General features: G+C 47.2%; 1 protein-coding gene across 2 annotated transcripts in view; it reads left to right on the plus strand.

Moving 5' to 3' along the window:
* The window catches only part of RUNX1 (RUNX family transcription factor 1), a 181024-nt gene that overhangs the window by 76676 nt on the left and 80141 nt on the right, over positions 1–24207 (plus strand). For both annotated transcript variants that reach the window (XM_071430133.1, XM_071430132.1), the window contains 2 exons: positions 14398–14651; positions 20081–20237. In XM_071430133.1, the coding sequence (XP_071286234.1) occupies positions 14398–14651; positions 20081–20237 (411 nt within the window). The remainder of the gene's footprint in view (positions 1–14397; positions 14652–20080; positions 20238–24207) is intronic.

A 24207-nucleotide genomic window follows, 5' to 3' on the forward strand; every position in this document is an offset into this window, starting at 1 on the left:
CAAAATTGAACCCTAAGAATAACCCTAAAAATAACCCCAAAAGTTAACCCTAAAAATGAACCCTAAAAATAACCATAAAATTGAACCCTAAGAATAACCCTAAACATGGACCCTAAAAATAACCCCAAAAATTAACCCTGAAAATGGACCCTAAAAAATAACCCTAAAAATTAATCCTAAAAATGGACCGTAAGAATAACCCTAAAAATGAACCCTAAAAATAACCATAAAATTGAACCCTAAAAATAACCCCAAAAATTAATCCTAAAAATGGACCCTAAAAATAACCTTAAAAGTGAATCCTAAAAATGGACCCTAAAAATAACCCTAAAAATGAAGCCTGGGCACTTTGGGCTGGCAGCTCCTGCCTTTTGGAACATGAACCTGCTGAGGAAAAGCAGATTGGTTTGGGAAAGATTCTTTATTTTCTTTGGTAAAAAAATCTTCATTTTCTTTGGTAAAGATTTATTTTCTTTTCCCAAAGTTTTTCCTTTGTTGTGGAGCGAGGATTAACAGCAAGAAATGGGGGTAAAAAAAAAAAACCCTCTCTAAAAGTCAGAATTTCTCTTGGAAATCAGGAGCTTCCTGCAGGTTTTGTTGATCTGAGAGAAACCTTGCAAATCTTTGTAACTGCAGCAGTTTCTTCATCGGGAAATGCTACAAAATCACTTTTATTTCAAATATTTTTGGGGAGATGATGTCCACGAGGTGGAATTTCATGTGAGATGGTTGGAAATTTGGAAATATTTGGCAAAGGGAGGATGAAGGATCAGGATTTGTTGGTTGATTTGGGTCCCAGGGCTGTTCTAAATCCCAGGTTTGATGGTTTTTAATCCCAATTAAAGGTTCAGCCTCCAGGATTGAGGAGGTTTGAATCCCTCACAAAAGAAAATTAAAAAAAATTCCATCAGAGCATCCAAAATAACTTTAGTGGAGGGGATACTTGGGATAAAAAAATAGGAATTTTAACCTCACTTTACAGACCAATATATATATTATATATATATATATATATATATAATATATATTATATATATTATATATTATCTATATACTATATTATATTATATATAATCTATATAATATATATATTGTCAATATAATATAACATAACATAATATAATAATATATGATATAATATAATAATATATAATATAATAATATATAATATAATATAATATAATAATATGTATTATGGTATGTGTGTTATAATATGTTATACATATTATGTTATATAAAATATTTAATTAATTATTATTTAACATTATATATATTATATATATGTTATTATTTAACATAATATATTTAATTATCATTTAGCATTATACATATATATATATATGTGTATAAAATGTTAAAGAGAGATTTAAAGGCTCTAAAATGAATTTTGCAGTTGATTTTGTGTAGTGGGTGTCAAGTGCAGCATCTGAATTTTGGAAAACAGGACCTGGATTTGTTCTGAGGCTGATCCTGCTCAGCTTTGGTCACTTCCCAGCAAATTTCCTTTCCAAAGGGGTGGGCACTGCTTGGAGCTGTGTTCAGGAGGTTTTTATCATAGATAAAAATAGTTCTGGAATATTCTGGAAGGTCTGGAGGGGCTTAGGGCAGGGTTGGAACAGGGCTGAAGGGAAAGGGGATGAGCAGAGCTGGAATTGCAGCCCTTGGAAACAATCCAGGGGGAATTCAGGGAGCAGAGAACCAGGGACAGCTCAGGGTCAGAGTCTGGGGATGAGGAGGCACCAGAGAGCATGAAATGCCTAAAAAATCCCTACAAATTCCCTACAAAATTCCTTTCCAAGGGGACAGGAGAGGCCTCAGGGTCCCCACCTGGATCACCTGGGCTGCTCCTTCCCTCTCCCTGCACCAACTCTGTGCCCTCCCTGGCACAGGGACCCCATCCTGGCATTCATATCTCCCTCTGATCCCATCCTGGAACAGGAATCTCCCTCTGATCCCATCCTGGCACTGGAATCTCCCTCTGATCCCATCCTGGAACAGGAATCTCCCTCTGATCCCATCTGGCACTGGAATCTCCCTCTGTGATTCTCTCCTTGGCCCTAATATCTCCCCTTGATCCCTCCCTGGCACTCAGATCTTCCTCTAATCCCATCCTCCACTGGAATCTCCTCTGATCCCATCCTGGCACTGGAATCTCCCCCTGATCCCATCCTGGCACAGGAATCCCCCTCTGATCCCATCCTGGCACTCGAATCTCCTCTATCCCATCCTGGCACTGGAATCTCCCTCTGATCCCATCCTGACACTCAAATCTCCCTCTGATCCCATCCTGACACTGGAATCTCCTCTGATCCCATCCTGGCACTGGAATCTCCCCCTGATCCCATCCTGGCACTCAGATCTGCCCCTGATCCCATCCTGACACTGGAATCTCTCTCTGATCCCATCCTGGCACTGGAATCTCCCCCTGATCCCATCCTGGCACTGGAGTCTCCCTCTGATCCCATCCTGGCACTGGAATCTCCCCCTGATCCCATCCTGGCACTCAGATCTGCCCCTGATCCCATCCTGACACTGGAATCTCTCTCTGATCCCATCCTGGCACTGGAATCTCCCCCTGATCCCATCCTGGCACTGGAATCTCCCTCTGATCCCATCCTGGCACTGGAATCTCCCCCTGATCCCATCCTGGCACTCAGATCCCACCAGGAATAAAGAGGAGCCGAGGTTTTGATGGGAATTTTCCCCTCCCTGAACCCCGGGGCAGATCCAGGGTGGGGACAAACCCAGCAAGCTCCAACCACTCCAGAAAAAATGGGAATTCTCCTAATGGGAATTCTCCTCAGGAGGAGAAGGAAGAATTCCCATTAGAATTATTCCCATAAAAATTATTCCCATTCACATTATTCCCATTAATATTATTCCCATAAATATTGTTCCCATTCACATTATTCCCATTTAAAATTATTCCCATTCACATTATTCCCATTTAAAATTATTCCCATTAAAATTATTCCCTTTAATACTATTCCCATTCAAAATATTCCCATTAAAAAATATTCCCTTTAAAATGATTCCCAATCCTATCCTTCCCATTAAATTATTTCTATTAAAAATATTCCTTTAAAAATTATTCCCATTAAAATTACTCCCATTCACATTATTCCCATTCACATTATTCCCATTTACATTACTCCCATTTACATTATTCCCATTATATTATTCCCATTCAAATTATTTCCATTAAATTTATTCCCATTTACATTATTCCCATTAAATGATTCCCATACAAATTATTCCCATTTACATTACTCCCATAAAAATTATTCCCATTAAATTATTCCCATTTAAATTATTTCCATTCACATTATTCCCATTATTCCCACCTTTTTTCGTCCCAGTTGCTGCTGAGGGTTGCCAGAGGATCCCTGGAAGTGCAGGACAAAAAATTCTGATTTTTCTTCCCTAAAAATCCAAAATTTCTCCATCTCTGGGTGTCCAGGGTTATCCTTGGGGTTCTGGTGCCTCCAGATCTTTAAATTGCCCTGGGAAATGAGAAAATTCAGGATCTGAATCTCTTGGAAATTCCTGGTTTAACTGACAGACGGTTCCTCAGCTCAGGAGTCCCCTAAAATAATCAAATTAAGCCCTGAAAAAAATCAAAAGAGCCCTGAAATAATCGAGTTCTAATCCAAGTTTCTGTGTTAAACTGGGATTGGAGTGGGAAAAGGAAGTAGAAGTAGCAAAAAAATATTTGTATATTTTGGATCTTGATTAATAATTAAAAAATCCAGCTAAAAATCTACTTATTCATAAGGAATCAGGAGCATTTCCCACAGGGAATTTTCTTTTCTGCTAAGCATCACAAATTAAGACCCATTTCCAATTTAAACTCAGCTTATGGGACAATTGGAGATATATTAGGAGTGGTCTTATCTCTGTGTAAGGTTTTAATTCTTCTTCTCCCTTAATAGTAAGAATTTATTAATTATTAAGAATTTATTATTTATTATATTTATGGAAAAAAATCAATTCTAGACATGACCTGCCCACATCCAGTGCTCAGAGCTGAGTCAGAGAATCCCAAAATTCTTTAACTTGGAAAAATCCTGAAGAAATGAATATGCAGAGGGATCAAAGAATGGGGATTTAAAAACCTTCCTGTCTGAAAGTTTCACTGCTTGAAATTTGGGCTGAATTAGTGGTGATTTGGGCTGCTCAGAGTTTTGATATTTGATGGGTTTGTCCTTCCCTGGAACCACCCTCTAATTCCCTGTGGGAAATGCTCCTGATTCCTTGTGGATTTTTAGCTGGATTTTTTTGTTATTAATCAAGATCCAAAATATCCAAATATTTTTCCCACTTCTACTTCCTTCTCCCACTCCAATCTCAATTTAACAGAGAAACTTCAATTAAAACTTGATTATTTCAGGGCTCTCCCCCAGTTTGATTATTTTAGGGGACTCCTGAGCTGAGGAAGTGTCTGTCAGTTAAACCAGGAATTTCCAAGAGATTCAGATCCTGAATTTTCTCATTTCCCAGGGCAATTTGAGGATCTGGAGACACCAGAACTCCAAGGATAACCCTGGACACCCAGAGATGGAGAAATTTTGGATTTTTAGGGAAGAAAAATCAGAATTTTTTGTCCAAGTCCCTGTGCCTTGGCGTTGCTGTCAATGAGATGAAAAATTCTCTGCAGATCCAAATCCAGGCTGGGATAAATCTGGAGGTTTCCAGGATTTGGGGGGAATGTGGAGCAAAAAATGAGCTTGAATTTCAAGGGGAAAAAAGATCCCCATTGGTGAGGGGAGGGATCCCCAGAGATGTCCCAGGGGATGATCCAATCCCACTTTAACACAGAAACTTTGATCAGAACTCAATTATTTCAGGGCTCTCCCCCAGTTTGATTATTTTAGGGGACTCCTGAGCTGAGGAAGCGTCTGTCAGTTAAACCAGGAATTTCCAAGAGATTCAGACCCTGAATTTTCTCATTTCCCAGGGCAATTTAAAGACCTGGAGGCACCAGAACCCCAAGGACAGACCTGGAAACCCAGGTCTCTGCTCAGGCCTGAACCTGGTGTTTTCCTGGGATTTGAGCATTGGGAAAATGAGATGGGATCATCCCTCAGTTCTGGGGTGAGCCCAGCCCAGGGAGGAGCTGGAGCTGCTGCAGAGAGCCCAGAGGAGGCTCCAGGATGGGCAGAGGGATGGAGCAGCTCTGCTGGGAGGAAAGGCTGGCACAGCTGGGATTGTTCACCTGCACAGGAGAAGCTTTGGGCTGAGCTCAGGGTGGCCTTGCAGGGCCTGCAGGAGCCCCAGGAAAGCTGGAGAGAGACAATTTCCAGGGGATGCAGGGACAGCACCCAGGGAATGGCTGCCAGTGCCAGAGGGCAGGGCTGGGTGGGATCTTGGCAATGAGGAATTGTTCCCTGGGATGGAAATGAGGGGCTGGGATGGAATTCCCAGAGCAGCTGTTGTGGCATTCACACTCTCTGAAAAATCCCTTTGCCCAGGATTTTCCTCCTGGGAAGCTGAGAAGCCTCAGAGAAAAGGAAAACAATTCTGATCTCATTTGCTTCTCCTGTGTTGTGCTCACATGTGGAATGTGTTTGGAGATTGTTCACCCACAGGTGATTGTTCCATTGGAATCTCCTGGGAGTTGTTTTCACTCTTTGGCCAATCAGGGCCAAGCTGTGCCAGGACTCTGGAGAGAGTCAGGAGTTTTCATTATTATCTTTTTATCCTTCTGTCTGTGTCCTTTCTGTATTCTTCAGTATAGTTTAGTATTCTTTAATATAATATAGTATCATAAAGTAATAAATCAGCCTTCAGAGAACATGGAGCCAGATTCATCATTCCTTCCTTCATTGGAACATTCCCAGCAAATACAATTAGCTGGGGCTGCCCCTGGATCCCTGGCAGTGCCCAAGGCCAGGTTGGACACTGGGGACAGTGGGAGCAGCCTGGGACAGTGGGAGGTGTCCCTGCCATGGCAGGGGTGGGATGGGATGAGCTTTAAGGTCCCTTCCAACCCAACCCATTCCTTGATTCCATGAATGTTTGGAGAAGTGGTGCTTTAAGCCCCCTCACCAGTGCCTGATTTCTCAGCAGGTCCCTGCAGACAGAACTTTCTCTTCTGCTTGGATAAAAGCTGAGGGGCAGAGAAGTAAGAACCAATATTTTATATTTGTCTCCATTTCTTTCTGGTGAAATCCTCAGACCATTTAAAGTCCCAGCAAAACTCCCCCTTCCTGAGGTGATCCCTGGTATCAGGAATGTGCTGTGGAGCTCAGGGTTGTGTTGGAATGGGATGATTTTTAAGATCCCTTCCTTCCCAAACTATTCCATGATTTTATGATTCTATAAGAACACAAATTTCTCTTGAGGAAGGGAAAAATCCATCCCAGCTGCAGAGTGGTGCCTTCACATGTCTGAACGATGCCTTGTGCAGGCTGCCCCAGAGCAGAGGCTGGGCAGAGCTACAGAATAAAGCAGGGATTGATTCAAAGCATCTCCTCCATGGATGCACCTTGGGCAGCACCAGAGCCCAGCCAGGGCTGCACCCAAGATGAACCAAAATGGCCCCAAAATGCACGGCCGGGCACGGGCTCTGTCCCTGGGATCAGTTCTGCTCCATTTGCATCTTGCAGTTCATTGTCCCATCCCAGCTTTAGCCCCTGCAGTCCCACCCTGCTTGTTTTTCTCTCTCCAGCCCACGGGGTTTGTGCTCTGGGGCTGAGATTTGGATCATTTGTCCTTGGTGCCCAGCTGGAGCAGGAATTGTTTTGTCTCCCTGCTCTGTGCACAGAGCTCAGCATCTCAGAATGTGAACCCAGCCCCACACACTAAAGCAGCACAGAATGTGAAAAATAGAAAAGCTCAAACCTGAGGCATCAGTCCCACAGGGGAAGGAGCAAACCCACCCAGGACAAACCCCAAAAAGGGATTTTTGCTGCAGAAATTTCTCCCAGTCTCCACCTCCCCCCAGCGATTTCTCAGCAGTTCTGTAAATCCAAGGAGGAAATTCCTTGGTGACTTCTGCCATTATTCCCATTGATATTATTCCCATAAAAATTATTTCCATTCACATTATTCCCATTAAAACAATTTCTATTAACATTATTCCCATTAAAATTATTCCCATAAAAATGATTTCTATTAATATTATTCCCATTCTTCCCCATAAAAATGATTCCCAATAAAGTTATCCCCATTAAAATAATTCCCATTAACATTATTTAGTGGGAATAAACAATAAAAATAATAATAAATAATTACATATAAATAAAATTAAAATAATAAATAATAAAATTATTCCCATTTAAATTATTCCCACCTTTTTTTTGTCCATCCCTGCCTGTCCCCCTCTCCCTTCCCAGCAGTTTTAGTCAAGGGATGAACTTTGGAGTGCAATTTCCGAGGGATGGAGGCTGAAATGTGGAAATTCCCTTCGTGTGTGGGTCCACGTCCATCCCACCCATTTCTGGGAGAAGCTGCTGAAAATTTAGGAAAATCATTGCCCACCTCCTCAAACAGGAGCCTCATTCACCTCCCAAAGCACTCAGAGCGTGGATTGTCCTGTTGGGAAAGGAAAAAGCTCCGGGGCAGAACAGGAGGGGCTTTTAGGGTCCTAAAGGGGAGGGGGTTTTACCCCCTGTTATCACCTGAGGATCCTAAAAGCAATGAGGGTTTTTGTAATTATCATGTGGGGATCCTACAGGATTTGGGATTTTACCCCCTGTTATCACCTGAAGATCCTAAAAGCAATGAGGGTTTTTGTAATTATCATGTGGGGATCCTACAGGATTTGGGATTTTACCCCCTGTTATCACCTGAAGATCCTAAAAGCAATGGGGTTTTTGTAATTATCACCTGAGGATCCTACAGGATTTGGGATTTTACCCACTGTTATCACCTGGGATCCTAAAAGCGATTGGGGTTTTAGCCATTATCACCTGAGGATCCTAAAGGATTTGGGGTTTTTACCTACCATTATCAACTGAAGATCCTAAAAGCAATGGGGTTTATCCATTATCATCTGAGAATCCTAAAGGATTTGGGATTTTTACCTACCATTATCACCTGGGATCCTAAAAGCGATTGGGGTTTTAGCCATGATCACCTGAGGATCCTGAAAGTGATTGGGTTTTTGTAATTATCACCTGAGGATTCTGAAAGCAATGGGTTTGAGCCATTATTATGTGAAGATCCTACAGGATTTGGGATTTTACCCACTGTTATCACCTGAGGATCCTTAAAATGTTGGGTTTTAGCCATGATCACCTGAGGATCCTAAAAGCAATGGGGTTTTACCCGTTATCACCTGAAAACCCTAAAGGGTTTGGGATTTTACCCATCATTATCACCTGAGGATGCTAAAAGTGTTGGGGTTTTAGCTATTATTACCTGAGAATCCTACAGTATTTGGGATTTCACCCACTGTTATCACCTGGGATCCTAAAAGTGATTGGGGTTTATCCATTATCACCTGAGGATCCTAAAGGATTTGGGATTTTTACCTACCATTATCACCTGAGTATCCTAAAAGTGATTGGGTTTTAGCCAATTATCACCTGTGGATCCTAAAGGGTTTGGGGTTTTACCCACTTTTATCACCTGAAGATCCCAAAAGTGATTTGATTTAGCCATTATCACCTGAAGATCCTAAAAGAGATGGGGTTTATCCATTATCACCTGAGGATCCTACAGGATTTGAGATTTTCCCCACTGTTACCACCTGAGGATCCTACAGGATTTGGGATTTTTAGCACCGTTTGTAGCTGAGGGTCCTAAAGGAGCTGCAAGTCCTGGAGAAGTTTTTCCAGGACCCCAAATAATCAGATTTTTGGGGTTATTTCTCTCTGCCCAGGACAAGCTCCAGCACTTTCCCTGCTCTGGGAGGGATTTGGGGCTGTCACAGAGATCAAAGCCAAAATTCCTACAGGGATTTCGACACTTCCCAATCCTCGGGAGTCAGGGAATTCCCATCCACCTGTCCCACCCCATTCCTGGTGGCATTTTGGGTGATTTCCCTTTGTGTGTGAGACACCAGTGCAGGAAATCAGGACAAAATAATCTTTTTCTTTGTTGTCTGTTCCTTTTCCCCATGCCATGTTTCATTAAAAACCCACAAATAATTTAATTTAATCTATAGGATTTTGTTTCAGCTCAGGCAGTGGCTCCAAAGCAATAAATACTTGCAGGGATAATTCAACAGCTTGATAAAAATATGTTTATAATGGTGTTTTAAGCGTGTTTTGCTACTAGCAAAGAACCAGCAGCTCCACGAATGAATGGTTTGTAGGATCAGGGATTTTTTGGGCATAAATTAAAGGAATTCAGGTGCAAAAGGGGAAAATCTTGGCCGGGGAATATTGACCTGCGTTGTTCAGACTGGTTCAAATTCACCCCGAAATTGCTGCTCTCTCTGGCACTTCCAAAGCTTTCCTTGGCTGCGGTGTGGGGGGAAAAATCGGGATTTTGTGCTCGAGGGATTCTGTGGAGGATGGAAATTCCCTTGGGCTTTGTTTCCCCAATAAATTGGTGTCAAAACGCAAATTGGGGAAGTTGTAACAGCCGCGGCGATTCCCAAAACGATCCCAAAACCCTGTCCGAGAGCCCGTCTTAAATTTAGGGCTGCTAAAAGCCCCATTTTGGGAGAAGCAGCATCAGCTTCGCATCGTTTCCCATTCCCAAAAGTTGCTTAATTCCCATTTTTCCCGAGGAACGCGAGGACAATCAGCATCACCGAGGGCTGCTCTCCTCATCACGCAAAAATTAAATTAGAAGGGAGAGGATGAACACAATTGGCAAAAAAAAAAAAATAAAAACATACAAAATAAAACCCACAAAAACCCATTAAACTGAAAAAAAAAAAAAAAGTAAAAAACCCAAATAAAACTAAACGCAGCCAGGTGCGGGCGGTGCTAATGGGGCTGTAAAATAAACAGCTCGATCTGCACCAAAATATCAAAATATCCTCGCCGCGGTGTTTGCCCTGGCTGCTCTCTCTGATTTAACTCCTCACCTTCCCTAGAAAAGCTTCCGTGCAGTGAAAGAGAAAATTGTCGCCTTTAACCCATATTAAATCCTGATAACGCCGGGAATTTATGGGGAAAATGTGAATATTGTGGATTTTCTGCTGAATCGTGGCGTTTTCTGGGTCTCCCCACGCGCGTGGGAAGCGTTTGTGTTCATTTTGCGTTTATTTCGTGTTTATTTCGCGTTTATTTCGCGTTTATTTCGTGTTTACAAGGAGCTCGAATTGAGCCGAGATGCGAAGCAGGGAGTGAAACTCAGCTCAAAATATTCATGAATTTAAATATAAAATCCTCCCCAGCTCTAGACTAAAAAAAAAGAACCAATTAAGCGCTGTTTTTTCCCGTTTTAGCAGATGGATGCGCATCAGTAAAATAACTCCTCTTATCTCTGCCGTGCCCGTAAAAAGTTATCAGCCACTAATACAGCCCAGATGTGTTTAGAGCTGTGGTTTGCAACAGCCGTTCGCCTGAATATTTCTCTTTTTTCCCCCCCTTAAAATAGAAAAGAAAATTAAATTCGGGAGCGAAAAAGTGGAAAACACGGGATTAAAAAAAAATTAAAATAAAGAAAAAAATTTAAAACTTAGAAAAAAATAGGAACTTGGCGTGAAATAGTTCAAGCACCAAATTTCGGCTGCTTAAAAGCAGGGACGTGTTGCAAGTGCGGCGGGTGGACGCTTTTTTGGGGGGGGACAGGACCCGAAAATGCCCCTGGGCAGTGCCAGGATGGGCATCCCTGGTACCCCCCAAGGGACAGCGGGACAGCGACACCGGGGGATGCGGGAAAAGCTTCGCTCCTGCCGGGAATGCGGGACTCCGGCGCATCCCTGTCCCTGCAGCGGGCGCCGCGCTCTCCCCGCCGGGTTAATGAGTTTTAAATTTCAGTTTAATTGCGTTAAACCCCGCAGCATCAAAGGCAGAGCCGAGCATCCCCTGCTCCCGTGGGGGTCTCAGCTGCTGTGGGGAGGGGAGGGACCGCGGTGGGCGCAGCTCCCGAGGCTGCAGTGGCCACTCGCCCTAAATCCCAACCCCAAATCCCAAATCCCGGAGCTCTGTCCCGGGATGCGGGAGGTCTCAGCCCCTGTGGGGACAGGAGGAGCTGCGGTGGGCGCAGCTCCCAAGGCAGCAGCTGCCGCTCCCAAACCCAAACCCCGATCCCAGATCCCCAATCCCGACCCCAAATCCCCAATCCCGCGGTCTCCCCGCGCCCTCCCCCGGTGCTGCTCGGCCGGCGGGCGGCGCGCGCCCTCCAGCGGCCACGGCGGGAACTGCACCCAGCGCGCCCCCGCCGCCCCTGGCGCGGCTCCGACGGGAGCGGCCCCGGGGGGTCCCCGCCACCACCTCCATCCATCCATCCATCCATCCATCCATCCATCCATCCATCCATCCATCCATCCATCCATCCATCCATCCATCCATCCACCCATCCATCCCTTCATCTTTTCATTCCTCCATCCATCCATCCATCCATCCATCCATCCATCCATCCATCCATCCATCCCTTCATCCTTTCATTCCTCCATCCATCCATCCATCCATCCATCCCTTCATCCTTTCATTCCTCCATCCATCCATCCATCCATCCATCCATCCATCCATCCATCCATCCATCCACCCATCCATCCCTTCATCCTTTCATTCCTCCATCCATCCATCCATCCATCCATCCATCCATCCATCCGTCCGTCCGTCCGTCCGTCCTCCCGCTCTGAGCTGCCGGGGCTGGCGGAGAGGGAAGCAGCCCGCGGGTGGCCGCGGGGAGGGGCGGGGACCAGGGGGGTGAGAGTTGGCGGAGGGAAGCGCAAAGACAGCGCCGAGAGCGCGGTGGGGACGGGTCGGGATCGCGGCGTTCCCGGTCTGAGTTCCGGCAGTGCAGGGACGGGTCGGGATCGCCCCATTCCCGGTCTGGGTTACGCTCGCGGAATCGGCGAGCGTAGAAATTAAAAAAAAAAAAAAAAAAAAAAAAAAAAAGAAAAGAAAAAAGAAAAAATTATAAAAAAAAAAATTTAAAAAGCCACCGAAACCAAAAAGCCCCATCCCGACCCGGCAGCCCCGCCTCCCCCCAGCATCCTCGCTCCCGGCTCCGCGGGCTCACAGCGACCGGCGGCTGGCGACCCGAGCCGTGTGGCCGTGTGGCTGTGCCCGAGCTGTCCCCGGCCGTGCTGTCCCCGCGCTGGGCTGTGCAGAGGAGGAGGAGGAGGAGGAGGAGGAGGAGGAGGAGGAAGGCTGGCAGGGATGGCCCTGGCTGGGAGCGCCGCCGCCGCCCCAACAAACCAGCGGCGCCGGGCGCCCCTCGGGACTGAGGGAGCGGCGGGGACTCCAAACCGGCGGTGGCCGTGTCCGGGCCCCCCGGGTGTCCCCCCGAAAGCCCCGGAGCAGGGAGCGCCGGCAGCTCGCCCGGGGAGGAGCGGGGCGTGTGGCGGGGCGGCGTCTGCGGCTCTGCGGGCACCGTGCGGGCACCGCGGGCGGGCAGGGGGAGCCGCGGGAGCCTCGGCGGGCGCGGCCGGGGGTTGCAGGAGCCGGGGGCGCCGCTGTCCGGGTGCCCCGGGGGACGAGGCGCGGTCGCGGTGTCCCCGCCGAGCCGGCGCTCGGCCCGCGCCGATTCCGGGAGCCCCCGGCCCGCGGCCGCGCCCCGGTAGGGCCGTGATTGGCCGGTGCCCTCCCCGTATGCAAAGCACCGGGGGAATGACATTCCTCCGCACGCCTCCGCCGCCCCGACTCGCTCCCGGCCACCTCCAGCCTGCCCGGCGGCCCCGGCCCCGCGGCCCCGCGCATCCCGTCCCGTCCCGTCCCGCCCCATCCCGGCAGGAATTCTCCGTGCCCACGGGAAGCTGCCGGCCGTGGAGCGGAGGCTGGAGCTGCTCTCGAAAGCCGGGCGGCAGCTCCGGGGTTTGATCGCGCCCGCCGCTGCCGCCGCTGCCGCCGCTGTGGGGTCACCCCCTCCCGCCGCCGCCTCGTTCCGCGGAAGGAAAAGATTTCACCCGTTCAAAAGTAGAGATTTCGCTGAGTGGGGAGGGCTGGTTTTTTCTTTTTTTTTTTTTTCTTTTTTTTTTCGCTTTTTTAATTTTTATTTTTCTGCTGTCGCCGGTGGTTTTGGGTTTCTGTGTGCGCGGCGGGCTCCATCCCGCAGGACGAGAGGGAGAGAAAAAGCCGTGTTTACCAAAGCAGCTTTCCACCTGCTGCGGTTCAAATATTGTTAAGCAGCCGGTTCCTGTGGCCGAATTAGAGGAAGACTGCCTGAGATACTGAAAAAAAAAAAAAAAAAAAAAAAAGGAGAATTGGCAACGAGCGCCGAAGTTGTTGCAGACTGTTGGTTTGACTGCTGAGGAGGACGTGAGTGGGAGAGAGAGAGCGCTGTTGCACACACAAAACCACAGAGAGAACCCACAATTTAACCAACATCCCCAACTCCGAGTTTGCAGCTGTTGGACCTCTCAGCTCCGGCGCTTGCGATCGCCTCTGACTTTTCTTTAAATGAATGAAAGGCGTTATACCAGAGATAGAGATTGGAAGCTTGAATGCCATGCACTGAGCTTTTCTTTTCTTTTTTTTTTTTTTTGCCTTTTTTTTTTTAATTTTTGCGCAAGAATGATTGAAAGGTCATGACACGAGCGCTCTTAGAGCAACTCCAAGCAAACTACTGAAGCTCATTTTCAAGGCTGCTTTAAAAAAAAAAAAAGAAAAAAAGAAAAAAGAAAAGAAAAGAAAAAAAGAAAATCTGGCGGAGAACATTAATGGATTCCTGTTGTGTTTAAATTCTCTACAGATTCTATTGTAAATATTTGATGAAGTCCGGTAGATGTGCGTGTGCGTGAGTGTGTGGCCGTGAATTTCTATCCAGTCGCAGCCAGCTGACCTTTGCTCAGCAAGCCGAGCTCTCGATCCGCCTCCTCCGAGGAACAGCCCCGAATTTCCCTCAAAGAGCGATTTTTGCCTCCAGAAGACGCCGGCGCCTTTTGGTTTCTCTTGGGACGGGAGAGAAATCACCTGGAAGGACCTGGGGAGCGCAGGCTCCGCTCGTGTTTCCGACCGCCTCAGTGCTCGCTCGCCTCCCTGTTTTTACTTTTTCCGGCCACTTTGGGATGAGCTTTGGCCCCGCTCACTTTCCGCGTCCCGGCCGCGGTGAAGCCGCACGAGCCTCGCGTTTATCGGATTAACGGGATCTGTTCCGCCGGGCCAGGAAGCCGAGAGCTGAGGCTATCGGCAAAAAAACCCAGATTAACTCGGGGGACTGGCGCAGCACCAGCCTCTCCTGGGAGCGGGGGCTCAGCCCGCGCCCGTTTATGTTGGTCCCCAGAGAGCGGCTCGCTGAGGAGTTGCGCTCGCGTGGCCGCTCGCTAGGAACTCAGTGGAGGTGTTGTGTGGCTCTAAAGGCTTGTTGTGATGCGTATCCCCGTAGATACCAGCACCAGCCGCCGCTTCACGCCGCCCTCCACCACGCTGAGCCCGGGGAAGATGAGCGAGCCGCTGGCGCTGCCCGGCGCCGAGCACAGCGGGGCTTTGCCGGGGAAGCTGCGCAGCGCCGACCGCAGCATGGTGGAGGTCCTGGCGGATCACCCCGGGGAGCTGGTGCGCACCGACAGCCCCAACTTCCTCTGCTCCGTGCTGCCCACGCACTGGCGCTGCAACAAGACGCTGCCCATCGCCTTCAAGGTAGGTCCCGGGCAGGGGTGGGTGGGCACGGGGGGGAAACAGAGGGGGAAGGATGCGGGGATGGGGCTCGGATCTGCTCCCGGCTCGCTTGGTGCTTCCCTCCTTCCATCCTTTCCTTTCCTTTCCTTTCCTTTCCTTTCCTTTCCTTTCCTTTCCTTTCCTTTCCTTTCCTTTCCTTTCCTTTCCTTTCCTTTCCTTTCCTTTCCTTTCCTTCCCTTCCCTTCCCTTCCCTTCCCTTCCCTTCCCTTCCCTTCCCTTCCCTTCCCTTCCCTTCCCTTCCCTTCCCTTCCCTTCCCTTATTCCTTCCATCCTTTTCTTTCCCTCCTTCCTTCCACCCTTTCCTTCTTTTCATCCTTTCCCTTCCCCTTTTCCTTCCATCCTTTTCTTTCCCCTCTTCCCTCCATCCTTTCCCTCCTTCCTTCGATCCTTTCTATCCCTTCTTCCATCCTTTCCTTTACCTCCTTCCATCCTTTCCTTTCCCTCCTCCCATCCTTTTCTGTCCCTCCTTCCTTCCTTCCATCCTTTCCCTCCTTCCTTCCTTCCATCCTTTCCCTCCTCCCTTCCTTCCATCCTTCCCTTTGCTTTCCCTCCATCCTTTCCGTCCTTCCCAGCCACGCTCGGGGCAGGAGCGGGGGCAGCCGGGGAATGCCAAGGGCCGGGAGGAAAATCTCCCTGCAGCCGCTGCCTCCCTCTTCTCCCCACTCACAGCTCTGGCAGTGACAGGCGGCCCTGCTCAAGGGGGAAAACCAGAAATAAACACATTTTACATCCCAAAGCCGGCCCCGCGGAGTTTGGCGCAGATGCCGCAGCTGGACACGGGCAGCCCGGAGCTGGAGGAGCCCCGGGATCCCCCAGAAGTCGCCCAGGGTGGTGGCAGGTCCCTCTGTCCCTCTGTCCCTCTGTCCCTCTGCCCCTCTGCCCCTCTGTCCCTCTGTCCCTCTGTCCCTCTGTCCTTCTGTCCCTCTGTCCCGCTGTCCCTCTGTCCCTCTGTCTCTCTGTCCCTCTGTCCCTCTGTCCCGCTGTCCCTCTGTCCCGCTGTCCCTCTGTCCCTCTGTCCCGCTGCCACCCACAGGGGACACCCACCCGCAGCCCCGGCCCCGCTCGGGACTTTCCCCTGCCAGGGACTCTCGGAGGGACCAAACACCCCAAAACAGCCCGGTGCCAATCCCAAACCCCGCATTTCCTCTTTTACTGGCCCGGTTCAACAACAGCAAAAGTCGCGGCCTAACCCGGGCAGCCCGCTGGGAATTCTCCCCGCGTTTGCAGAGTCCCTTGCTAAATCCAAGTAAAATCCGGGAAAAGAAGGGGAAAAAATCCGGGAGAAGAAGGGGAGAGGGAATGGGAGAGAACATCCCGGCTCCCGCCTGTCCCGAGCAGTGCGGGGGATGCTTGTGGCGCTTTCCTCCCTTCCCGTTACCCGGCTCCCAGGAAAATCCTCCTCCCTTGGAGTAAAATCCTCCTCCCTTGGAGTAAACTCTTCCCCCCGTGGAGTAAATTCTTCTCCCTTGGAGTAAAATCCTCCTCCCTTGGAGTAAATTCCTCCTCCCCTCGCTCACGCTGCTTTTTTGACCCGGGACTGTGGCTGACTCCCTGAACTCGCTATTTTCTCTGAAATTTGGCTCCTGAGCGAGGGGTGGAAAAGGGAATTCTTCTCCTTATCCTTTCATCCGAGCCGGGAGCCGCACGGACACGCAGCTCCTGGGAGCCCCGGGGGTTGATTTAGGATCGGGATTTGCCAAGCCCGAGCTTTTTTTGCGGTCACTAAACCCCGGCTGCTTCAGCACAACTATTTTATTGTGTGTGTGTGTTGAAGGCCACCGGACTGGAGCCTTCCCTGTGTTTTGGGGAGAGGAGAAAGGAGGGAGAAGGGAATCAGCTCAGCTTCGGGAATTCCTGCTGAGGAGGGAAAAGTTTTATTGTGTCTGCTCTCGTTTTCCGCAGATAAGAGCGGGGCAAAGGGAGGAACCGATCACGGGGTCACTTCCTAAATTCCCACATTTAGATTAATTATTACACTCGTCCCCACGCACCGGACTCTTAATTAGCCGGGAAGTTTTCCTGCTGGAAAAATGCGGGAGTGAAAAGCGCTCCGCCCCGCCGGGAAGGGAGATGAGAGAAATCCCGATTTTTCCTGGGGCATCCCAGTCCGGGTGACATCCCGGAGGAAGGACAGGAGAGGTGGCGCTTCCCCCTCCTTCCCGATCCTCACCCCATCCCTGGGAATGCCGCGGTGATGTGGAAATCGCCCCTGGAAAAAAAAATTCCCGGGGGTTTCAGAGATTCCCGCAGCCGCTTTCCCTCCTCTGTCCCCGGCAGTCTCAGCGTTCACCCCGCTCCAAACTCAGCTTCTCCAGGAGATTGGAAGACTGGGATAATTCCACCTGCAAATAAACAGCAGAAAAATAAAATTTAAAAAAAAAATAATCATAATTATCAAAGCCACCCGAGAATTAGGAGAAGGTTTCATTAGGAGAGGCTGGAAGGGCGGGCTGGGAGGCACCTGCTGCCCCCGTGTTCTTCATCTTCACCCCCAAATTCTCTCTCCGTGCACGGCTGAGAAATAAACCCTGAAAGGATTTCCCGCATCTCAGTGGTTTTCTACTAAATATCAACTATTTGCAAAGCCATTTTTAAAAAATCGGGATTTTTCAGATTGTTTGGCCCAGGGGAAAAAAAAAAAAAATTCGCCTCAGATCATTCCTCTGCTGGCAATATTTTAGTTTGCATCTGACAAAATGCTCTGGGGTTTATCGAGTATTTGTTACTTTTATTCATTGTAGGAAAAAAAAAGAGGCAGGCAGAGAGGTTTTCTCCTCACATTTAGAAAAATCCACTAAAAAATCTGCAGGATTATTTCATTATTTATTATTTCAAACCCAAGTGATCAATTTTCATCGTTTTTTTCCCTAAATTTAGGAATGATTTTGAGAAATTTAAAAAAATAATTCACAGTAGCCAATAAGGTGCCATATAAATTCATTGTCCAAATGCTGTTAAGGATCCAAATCTTCATTTAAGAGGCCAATTTGGATTAATTGGTGCAGGAGAAGTAAATTTAGATACCCCACAGCACTGCAAGCCTGATATTCTTCTTGCTCCTGGGGAAATACAAATTTCAGAGGTAAAAAGTACAAGCAAGTCCTTGATAACTCCAGTAACAAGTCCCAGCTTATCTGTTTAGTCTTTTTTCTAATGTAAATATTTGTATTTCTGTTTCTATTGTCTGTGACTTTCAAGTCCAGTTTCTTTTCTGGGCTGGGTCAGTTCTTGACTCGTTTTTAAGATTTTTCTTCCCGTTTCTTGTCACCAAAGCTGGGATTTGAAAGCTTTAAAATATTTTTCTGTCAGAGACAACTGGCCCTGGAACCATGAGAAACTTTGTGAAAGCTTAAAATCCTGGCGTAAATTCCCTTAAATTCAATATTTGCATGGCAGGGGAATGCCCTGCTTTTCCCTTTTCCCTGTTTTTTGTCCATGAGATGTGGATGCATCAAGGTTTTGTAGGATTTTTTAAGAACTGGCTGCAGAGTTGCTGATTTTGTGAGGATTTCCGAGCTTCAACATTTCCAGCGGGGCCTCATTTCTGCCAAAATCGGGGAAATCTGAAAAGCCGAGCTGAGTGCAGGCCCAAAAAACCAAATTACAGCACAGAGAGGAGAAAAGAAACCCAAAAATCAGGGCTGGGGAGGAACAGGGAAAGAGGAAGTTGAAATCAAGATGTAAAGAGGGAATTTTGACCCAGAGATTTTAGCTTTGCATGTGGAAGTGAAAATCAGGGCTAGGGGTGAGCAAAGGGAGAGGACAGAAGTGAAAAGCTCAGCCTCCAGTGGAAAAAAAAAGCTGGGAAACACCTGAAAATGGGGAATTCTGTCATGTTTTGGGAGGTGGCTGTGGCTGAGGAATAAAAATCGGGGCTGGATCGAGTAAAGGGACTGCTGATCCTGTTTTTAAAGAGCAAACAGATCAGAAAAGAGAAATAAAATCAGGTTGTGACAAACTTCAGCCCATTGTAACTGCCTGGACTGAAGTCAGAAAATGTTAAGAGGAAGGAAAATCTCGAGCTGCAACTCCGAGGACGCAATGCAGGGCTGGTTCCTCTTCCAGAGGCAAAAGAGGAATTAAAAACGAGCTGGATTTTTATCTCTGGGCTTTTTTTTTTGGGGTTTGGGGGAGTTTTGTGGTGGTAGTGCTGTGGAATTGGGGAAACAACAATGGGTTCTAAAGAAAATCAGACAAAATAATTCAAGCTCTGATTTTTGGCAGAGGACACAGAGAGAGATCCCAAATGTCTGTGGAGTCCCAGCAGGTTGAATTTGGTTGGGGAATTCAGGGAGCTACAAGAAAAATTAAATTTTTCATCATTAAATCGGTGTGAACAGTTAAAAAAAATCAGAATCTTTAAGTCCAGAAGTCTTTATATTTCTCATCAAAATCCCAGCGAATCCTGTGTTCCTAAAGGTTTGATGGATTCTGGCACCAAGGAGCACAAATATTTTGGGGAAAGGTCAAAGGTTTTTGGGAAAAGTCCTTAGTTCAGGTCATGATTTCCATCCATCCACTCGAGGGTGAGGCCTGAAAATTATTTGCTTTATGCTCCTGAAGGAAAGAAAGAAATTGTTCAGTAAATTGGGATTAAACATTTGATTGAGGCCTGATTTTCCATGGCCTTGCTCTGGATTTCTGCCTGGGCAGCTCCGTTAAGAGCTCCTGATATAAATCAAACCATCGAGCGCTGCTGCTTGAATTTATTTACTGACCATTACAGAGACTTTGGAAAGCTCATTTTCTGTATTTTTCATCTCAGAGCATTTTTTCATTTCACATCCTGCTGGGTGTTTCGGAGGTGCATCAAGGAAGAAAAATTTCCCACCGTCGGGAAAAATCGGGTTTAAAATGGTAGAAATCCACAATGAGGAGTAAAGAGGGGCATTTTAAAGAATATAAGTTACGGTAATATAATGATATTTTAAAGAATATAAGTTATGGTAATATAATGATATTTTAAAGAATATAAGGTACGGTAATATAATGATATTTTAAAAACTCAGTATCTTAAGAGCTTTGGTTCTCCAGGAAATTTCCTGGAGTTTCCCTGGAAATTTTTCTCCAGGGGAAAAAGAATTTTTTATCCAGGTTGGAAAACGCTTTAGTGCAGCAACAAATCAACCACCACGCTACCATTTAGCAGCGTGCAGGTGTGGAATTTATAATTTCAGAGCTCAAATTCTCTAACCAAATTGAAAATCCTTGATTAGAGAATAACAAAGGCGCCAACACTTGGGGGGAAGGAGAGAATTCCCATCCCGGCAGACCAGGAATGATTCCCAACGCCCGCTGGGCCCACCCAGATTTTCACCGCGGCTTCTTCCCCCTGCTTTGACCTCTGAATGAAGCAAAGTGAACTGAGGGTTCTGCTCTTGCCGGCGCAGGTGGTGGCCCTGGGGGACGTCCCCGACGGGACCCTGGTGACGGTGATGGCCGGGAATGACGAGAATTACTCGGCGGAGCTGCGCAACGCCACGGCCGCCATGAAGAACCAGGTGGCGCGCTTCAACGACCTGCGCTTCGTGGGCAGGAGCGGCAGAGGTACGGGGGGCTCCAGCATCTCCAGCTCCTGCCCCTGGACAGGAGCTGGGAGTTGTTATCCACCAGGGAATGCTGGAAAATCCAGCACAGTTCCGTCCCAGAGGCGCGGGATGGGTTTCCGCGTTTCCGCCTGGTTTTCCGTGTCGCGTTGATTTTTAAGCGGTGAAATCCCATTGGGAAGCAAAATATCCAAACCCATCCAGAGAGTGGTATGTTGACTCTGGAAGCCGCCCTTGCTAATTTAGGCAGCACGATGTTACCCGTGGTTAGGTTTAAGTGGCAGATTTTCAGTTTAAAATGAGAATTTTCAGCTTGTGGTCATCTCGGGGCTCCCAGCACTCTCTGCAAAAACTGAGTTTTGCAACAGAGAGAGTCAGGCTAAAAATGCAAATAATTCCCATTTAGATGTAAAAATTTTGCAGGTTCCTGACCTGCTGAAGGCTCTTTCTCTGACCTTTATGCCTCTCAAAATTCAACAGTCACAGCAGTTGATGTCTCCTGAAATATGGAGAGACCAGGCAGGGCAGAGGGGTTCAAACTCTGATTTATTTCTGCTACAATCAGTAGTTACTGGTAGAAATAAAAAGGCTTTTGGAGCATAAATAACAAATAAGAGTTGAAGCTGACTTAGAGTGGACTACATAAAAATATTAGGAAGCTGCCAATAGCACCTGACGTGTTGCCCGTGAGTGGGCAGGTGCACAAAGCTTCATCCCAAAATAATCAGCAGGATATCCTTTAAAACTTCACTCCTTAATCCTAAATCACATCAATTCCAAGAGAAGCACTTAAAATAAACCAATGGAATGGTGAGGGGACTTCAGGGAGGTTGGGTCAAACCCCCAAAGAGAAGCCAGCGAGTTGGGGCTCAGAAAAAGCTCAGGAGAAGGAGCAGCTTCTCTCTTTTTTTTAAGGTCAGGGATGAAAATCCGTCACATTTCCAATGTGAATTCAGGTGGTGTTTTATTATGTATTTTCCTTCTCTTTAATTTGTCTCCAAAATTGGAATGGGGCATTGCGGTATTCCGGCGTTATTCCAGGACAATTTAGTGACAGGGCAGCACCTCCTGAACTTCGGGAGGTCTCATTTTGGAGCAATTTGTGCTCTGGTCTCCCTCAGAAGTCAGGGGCTGCTGCCCCTTCCTCACCACTTTCCCTTCCCTCTGTTCCCATGCGACACCCGAGCCGTGACCTGGTCCCACACAGGGATTCCTGATTTTCAGGAGAGTCCCAAAGCTGACCCACTTCTGGCTTTTATTCCAAATGGGAGATGTGTCAGGCTGGAGAGCGAGGAAGTTCTCCTGATTATACACAACAGCCTTTCCTCTCCTTTGAAGTGAAAAGCACCCGTGGACACCCCTCCAACACAAACAGCGCCACAACGCCGCAGCAGCGCAGCCCTGACGGAGCACTAAATACATTTTAGGAATAAAATCCCCATCCAGTTTTCCTCTGGGTCCTGCAGCGTTTTTAGCTGAGGGTACAGAGGCAGCTGCCTCTCAAATTGTGTTGTTTGGGCCGCCTTCAAATGGAAAACACCCGCAGCTGAGAACGTCGCCTTGTAATGCCAGCGAGGAATAATAATAGGGTAATGCAGAGCAAATTATATCCATTTACTGAAAACATGAGAGATGCTGTAATGTCTAAAAGTATCAGTCATTAAACGTGGTCATTTGGAATATTAAAGGTACCACCTTTTCAGTAAATGGAATTTGCATTATGATTCAGAGCTGACTGTTTAGAAGATTCAAATGAATAGCTGGCAGAGTGCTGGAGAAGCTCATAAAAACAAACCTGTAGTTCAGTTCCTGGCCATGGTAATGAGGCTGGAAATCATAACAGGCAACTGGGGGAGCCTCAAGGTCAAAATCCAGCGGCTGGGACACAGCAGGCCCTATTTCTTGGGAGCAGGGACCCCTTTCCCTGCTCCTTTAGCCGCTCACACGCCAGCCTGGGCTTTCCAGGTGTGCTATCCAGAGCCGGGTGCTGAGGATCCTTTAAGTGGAGGGATGTGGGAACGCTGCGTGCTCTTAGTCAGGCTCCCAGGTTCAACATCCTCACCTGCCCATCTTTGGGGCGGTGACTAATGGATGCTTTTGTTTACTCCTCCGCCAGGGGATTGTTTTCCAAAGGTGGGGATTGTTTGCCTTTGTGCGGGATTTGGGAGCTGCTGTTCTGCGGCATTTGCACAAAGCCTGCAGCAGAAGGTGGCTGCTTCAAAGGGCTCTGCTGCCTTTGATACTTGGCTGCAGGAAAATGAACCCCGACTTTGTTTGCCGTGGAATATTTGAGCTGGGATCAGCTCAGTGCCACCGGTGATAATGCAGTGCCAGGGGCGTTGTGCGAGCAGGGACTGAGAGTTCACCTCGGTTCAGGCCACGGTGGAGGCTCCTTCTGTCCCTCGGGGGATTGAAAATCCTCTCTCTAAATCCCTGATGGAGAATCAGGAATGGTTTTGAGTGGTGATCATCAGAATCCCCATTAAAATCCCCTCAGCAGCCACAGCTCTGTCCCTTCTGAGGAGGAAATTCCCATTCTTGACACACTTCATAAATAATTTCAGTTTCTTCCATGCAATGCAGCAAGATAGTCTGTATCAAAGATTATTTTCCATGTTTTCCTCCTGATTTTGGGGGGGTCACAGTGAATCCCCCTGATCTGGGGGCTGATTTCCCCTCATCAATATTTAGCACCAAATATCAAAATATCAGCCAAAGCTTCAGCCTTGTTCCGTGCCCAACACTGAGTTTGCCCCATGCTGCTCAGCCTTGCTTAGAGCTAAAAACCCAAAACATTTGTTTTGTTTCACACCAAAAATAGAAGTGAGACTGTCACAGGTCACCCAAAACCTGGAGATGTGGTAGAAAAGCAATTTGGCTTTTTCTTCCTCAACCAAAGGGATTTCCATTGGATTTGGCTGGGATCCAAGGCTCCGATTCCTCAGCCCTCAGTTGGAGAATGCTGCTGGGCAAACCTGCCCGTCTGGCTCGGGAGTCATTTCGGGAAGAAAAATGTCCTTTTAAAACTCCAGCCAATCTCAGCTTCCCCCCTTGGCCTGATTACCTGCTTAAAACAAAATTAATCTTGATTTTTCCCCCCCCTTTTTCGCGAACATTCCGAGCTTCCAACTGCTCCTGCTGCAACGTATCCCTGTTTTTTTAGGGGATAAAGAACCGGTTTAGGTCACTCTGATGAAATGGATCTGATGCAAAAAGCCTGTCATTGTAGAAGTTCATTGGCTAAAATGAAAAATAAATAGTTATTTTGGAGAGGGAAAGCTCTGTGGCTTGGGGAACATGACATATTTTCCTCATGGAATCATTAATCCCGGTTCCTATCTTCTTTGGAGGATGTAAGATTCCAAAAATCCCAGCAAATAAACATGTTTTCCAGATGAAAATGATTATTAATGGGTTATCCTAAGAGTAGCTAATGGAGAAGTGTCTTGGCTTGCTGCAGGAGATCTCAATCTAAACCTGAGAGTTGCAGCTCCAGGAGAGTTTTAAAAACTGCACCTTGGAAAGGATGGAAAATTAAATCCATACAGATATTTGCCCAGGATTAGAGGAATTGGAGTAAATTTTGTGGTGTTTTTCAATTTCCACGGAGCCAAAGCAGGTGTAGCTTTGTAGAACACGAGAGATTTTACTAAACACAATTTCTGCCCTCAAGACTCTTCCCTCTGGATATCATTCCCAGGGGGAAAAAAAAAAAATCACTCTAAGACAAAAATCTCAAAAATAACTCAAACTCCAAAAATTACTGACCAGTATTCCAAATCCAATTATTTTTATTGGTCTTCCCAAGCCAAAATTTTGCTCCTTCTGTGCAGGCTGCGTTATTTGAGCACTTGGTTGAAATGGATTTTATTTTTTTGACTGAAATGCACTCAAAATTATAAAAGTATGTGCAAAACAGAGGATGCTGCCCTTCAGCAGGGTCGTAAAACCAGTATTAAGCAGGCGTCCAG

This window comes from Agelaius tricolor, unplaced genomic scaffold (genome assembly GCF_023055355.1).
Source record: "Agelaius tricolor isolate 1412-34295 unplaced genomic scaffold, bAgeTri1.0.p SCAF_7, whole genome shotgun sequence".
NCBI lineage: Eukaryota > Metazoa > Chordata > Aves > Passeriformes > Icteridae > Agelaius > Agelaius tricolor.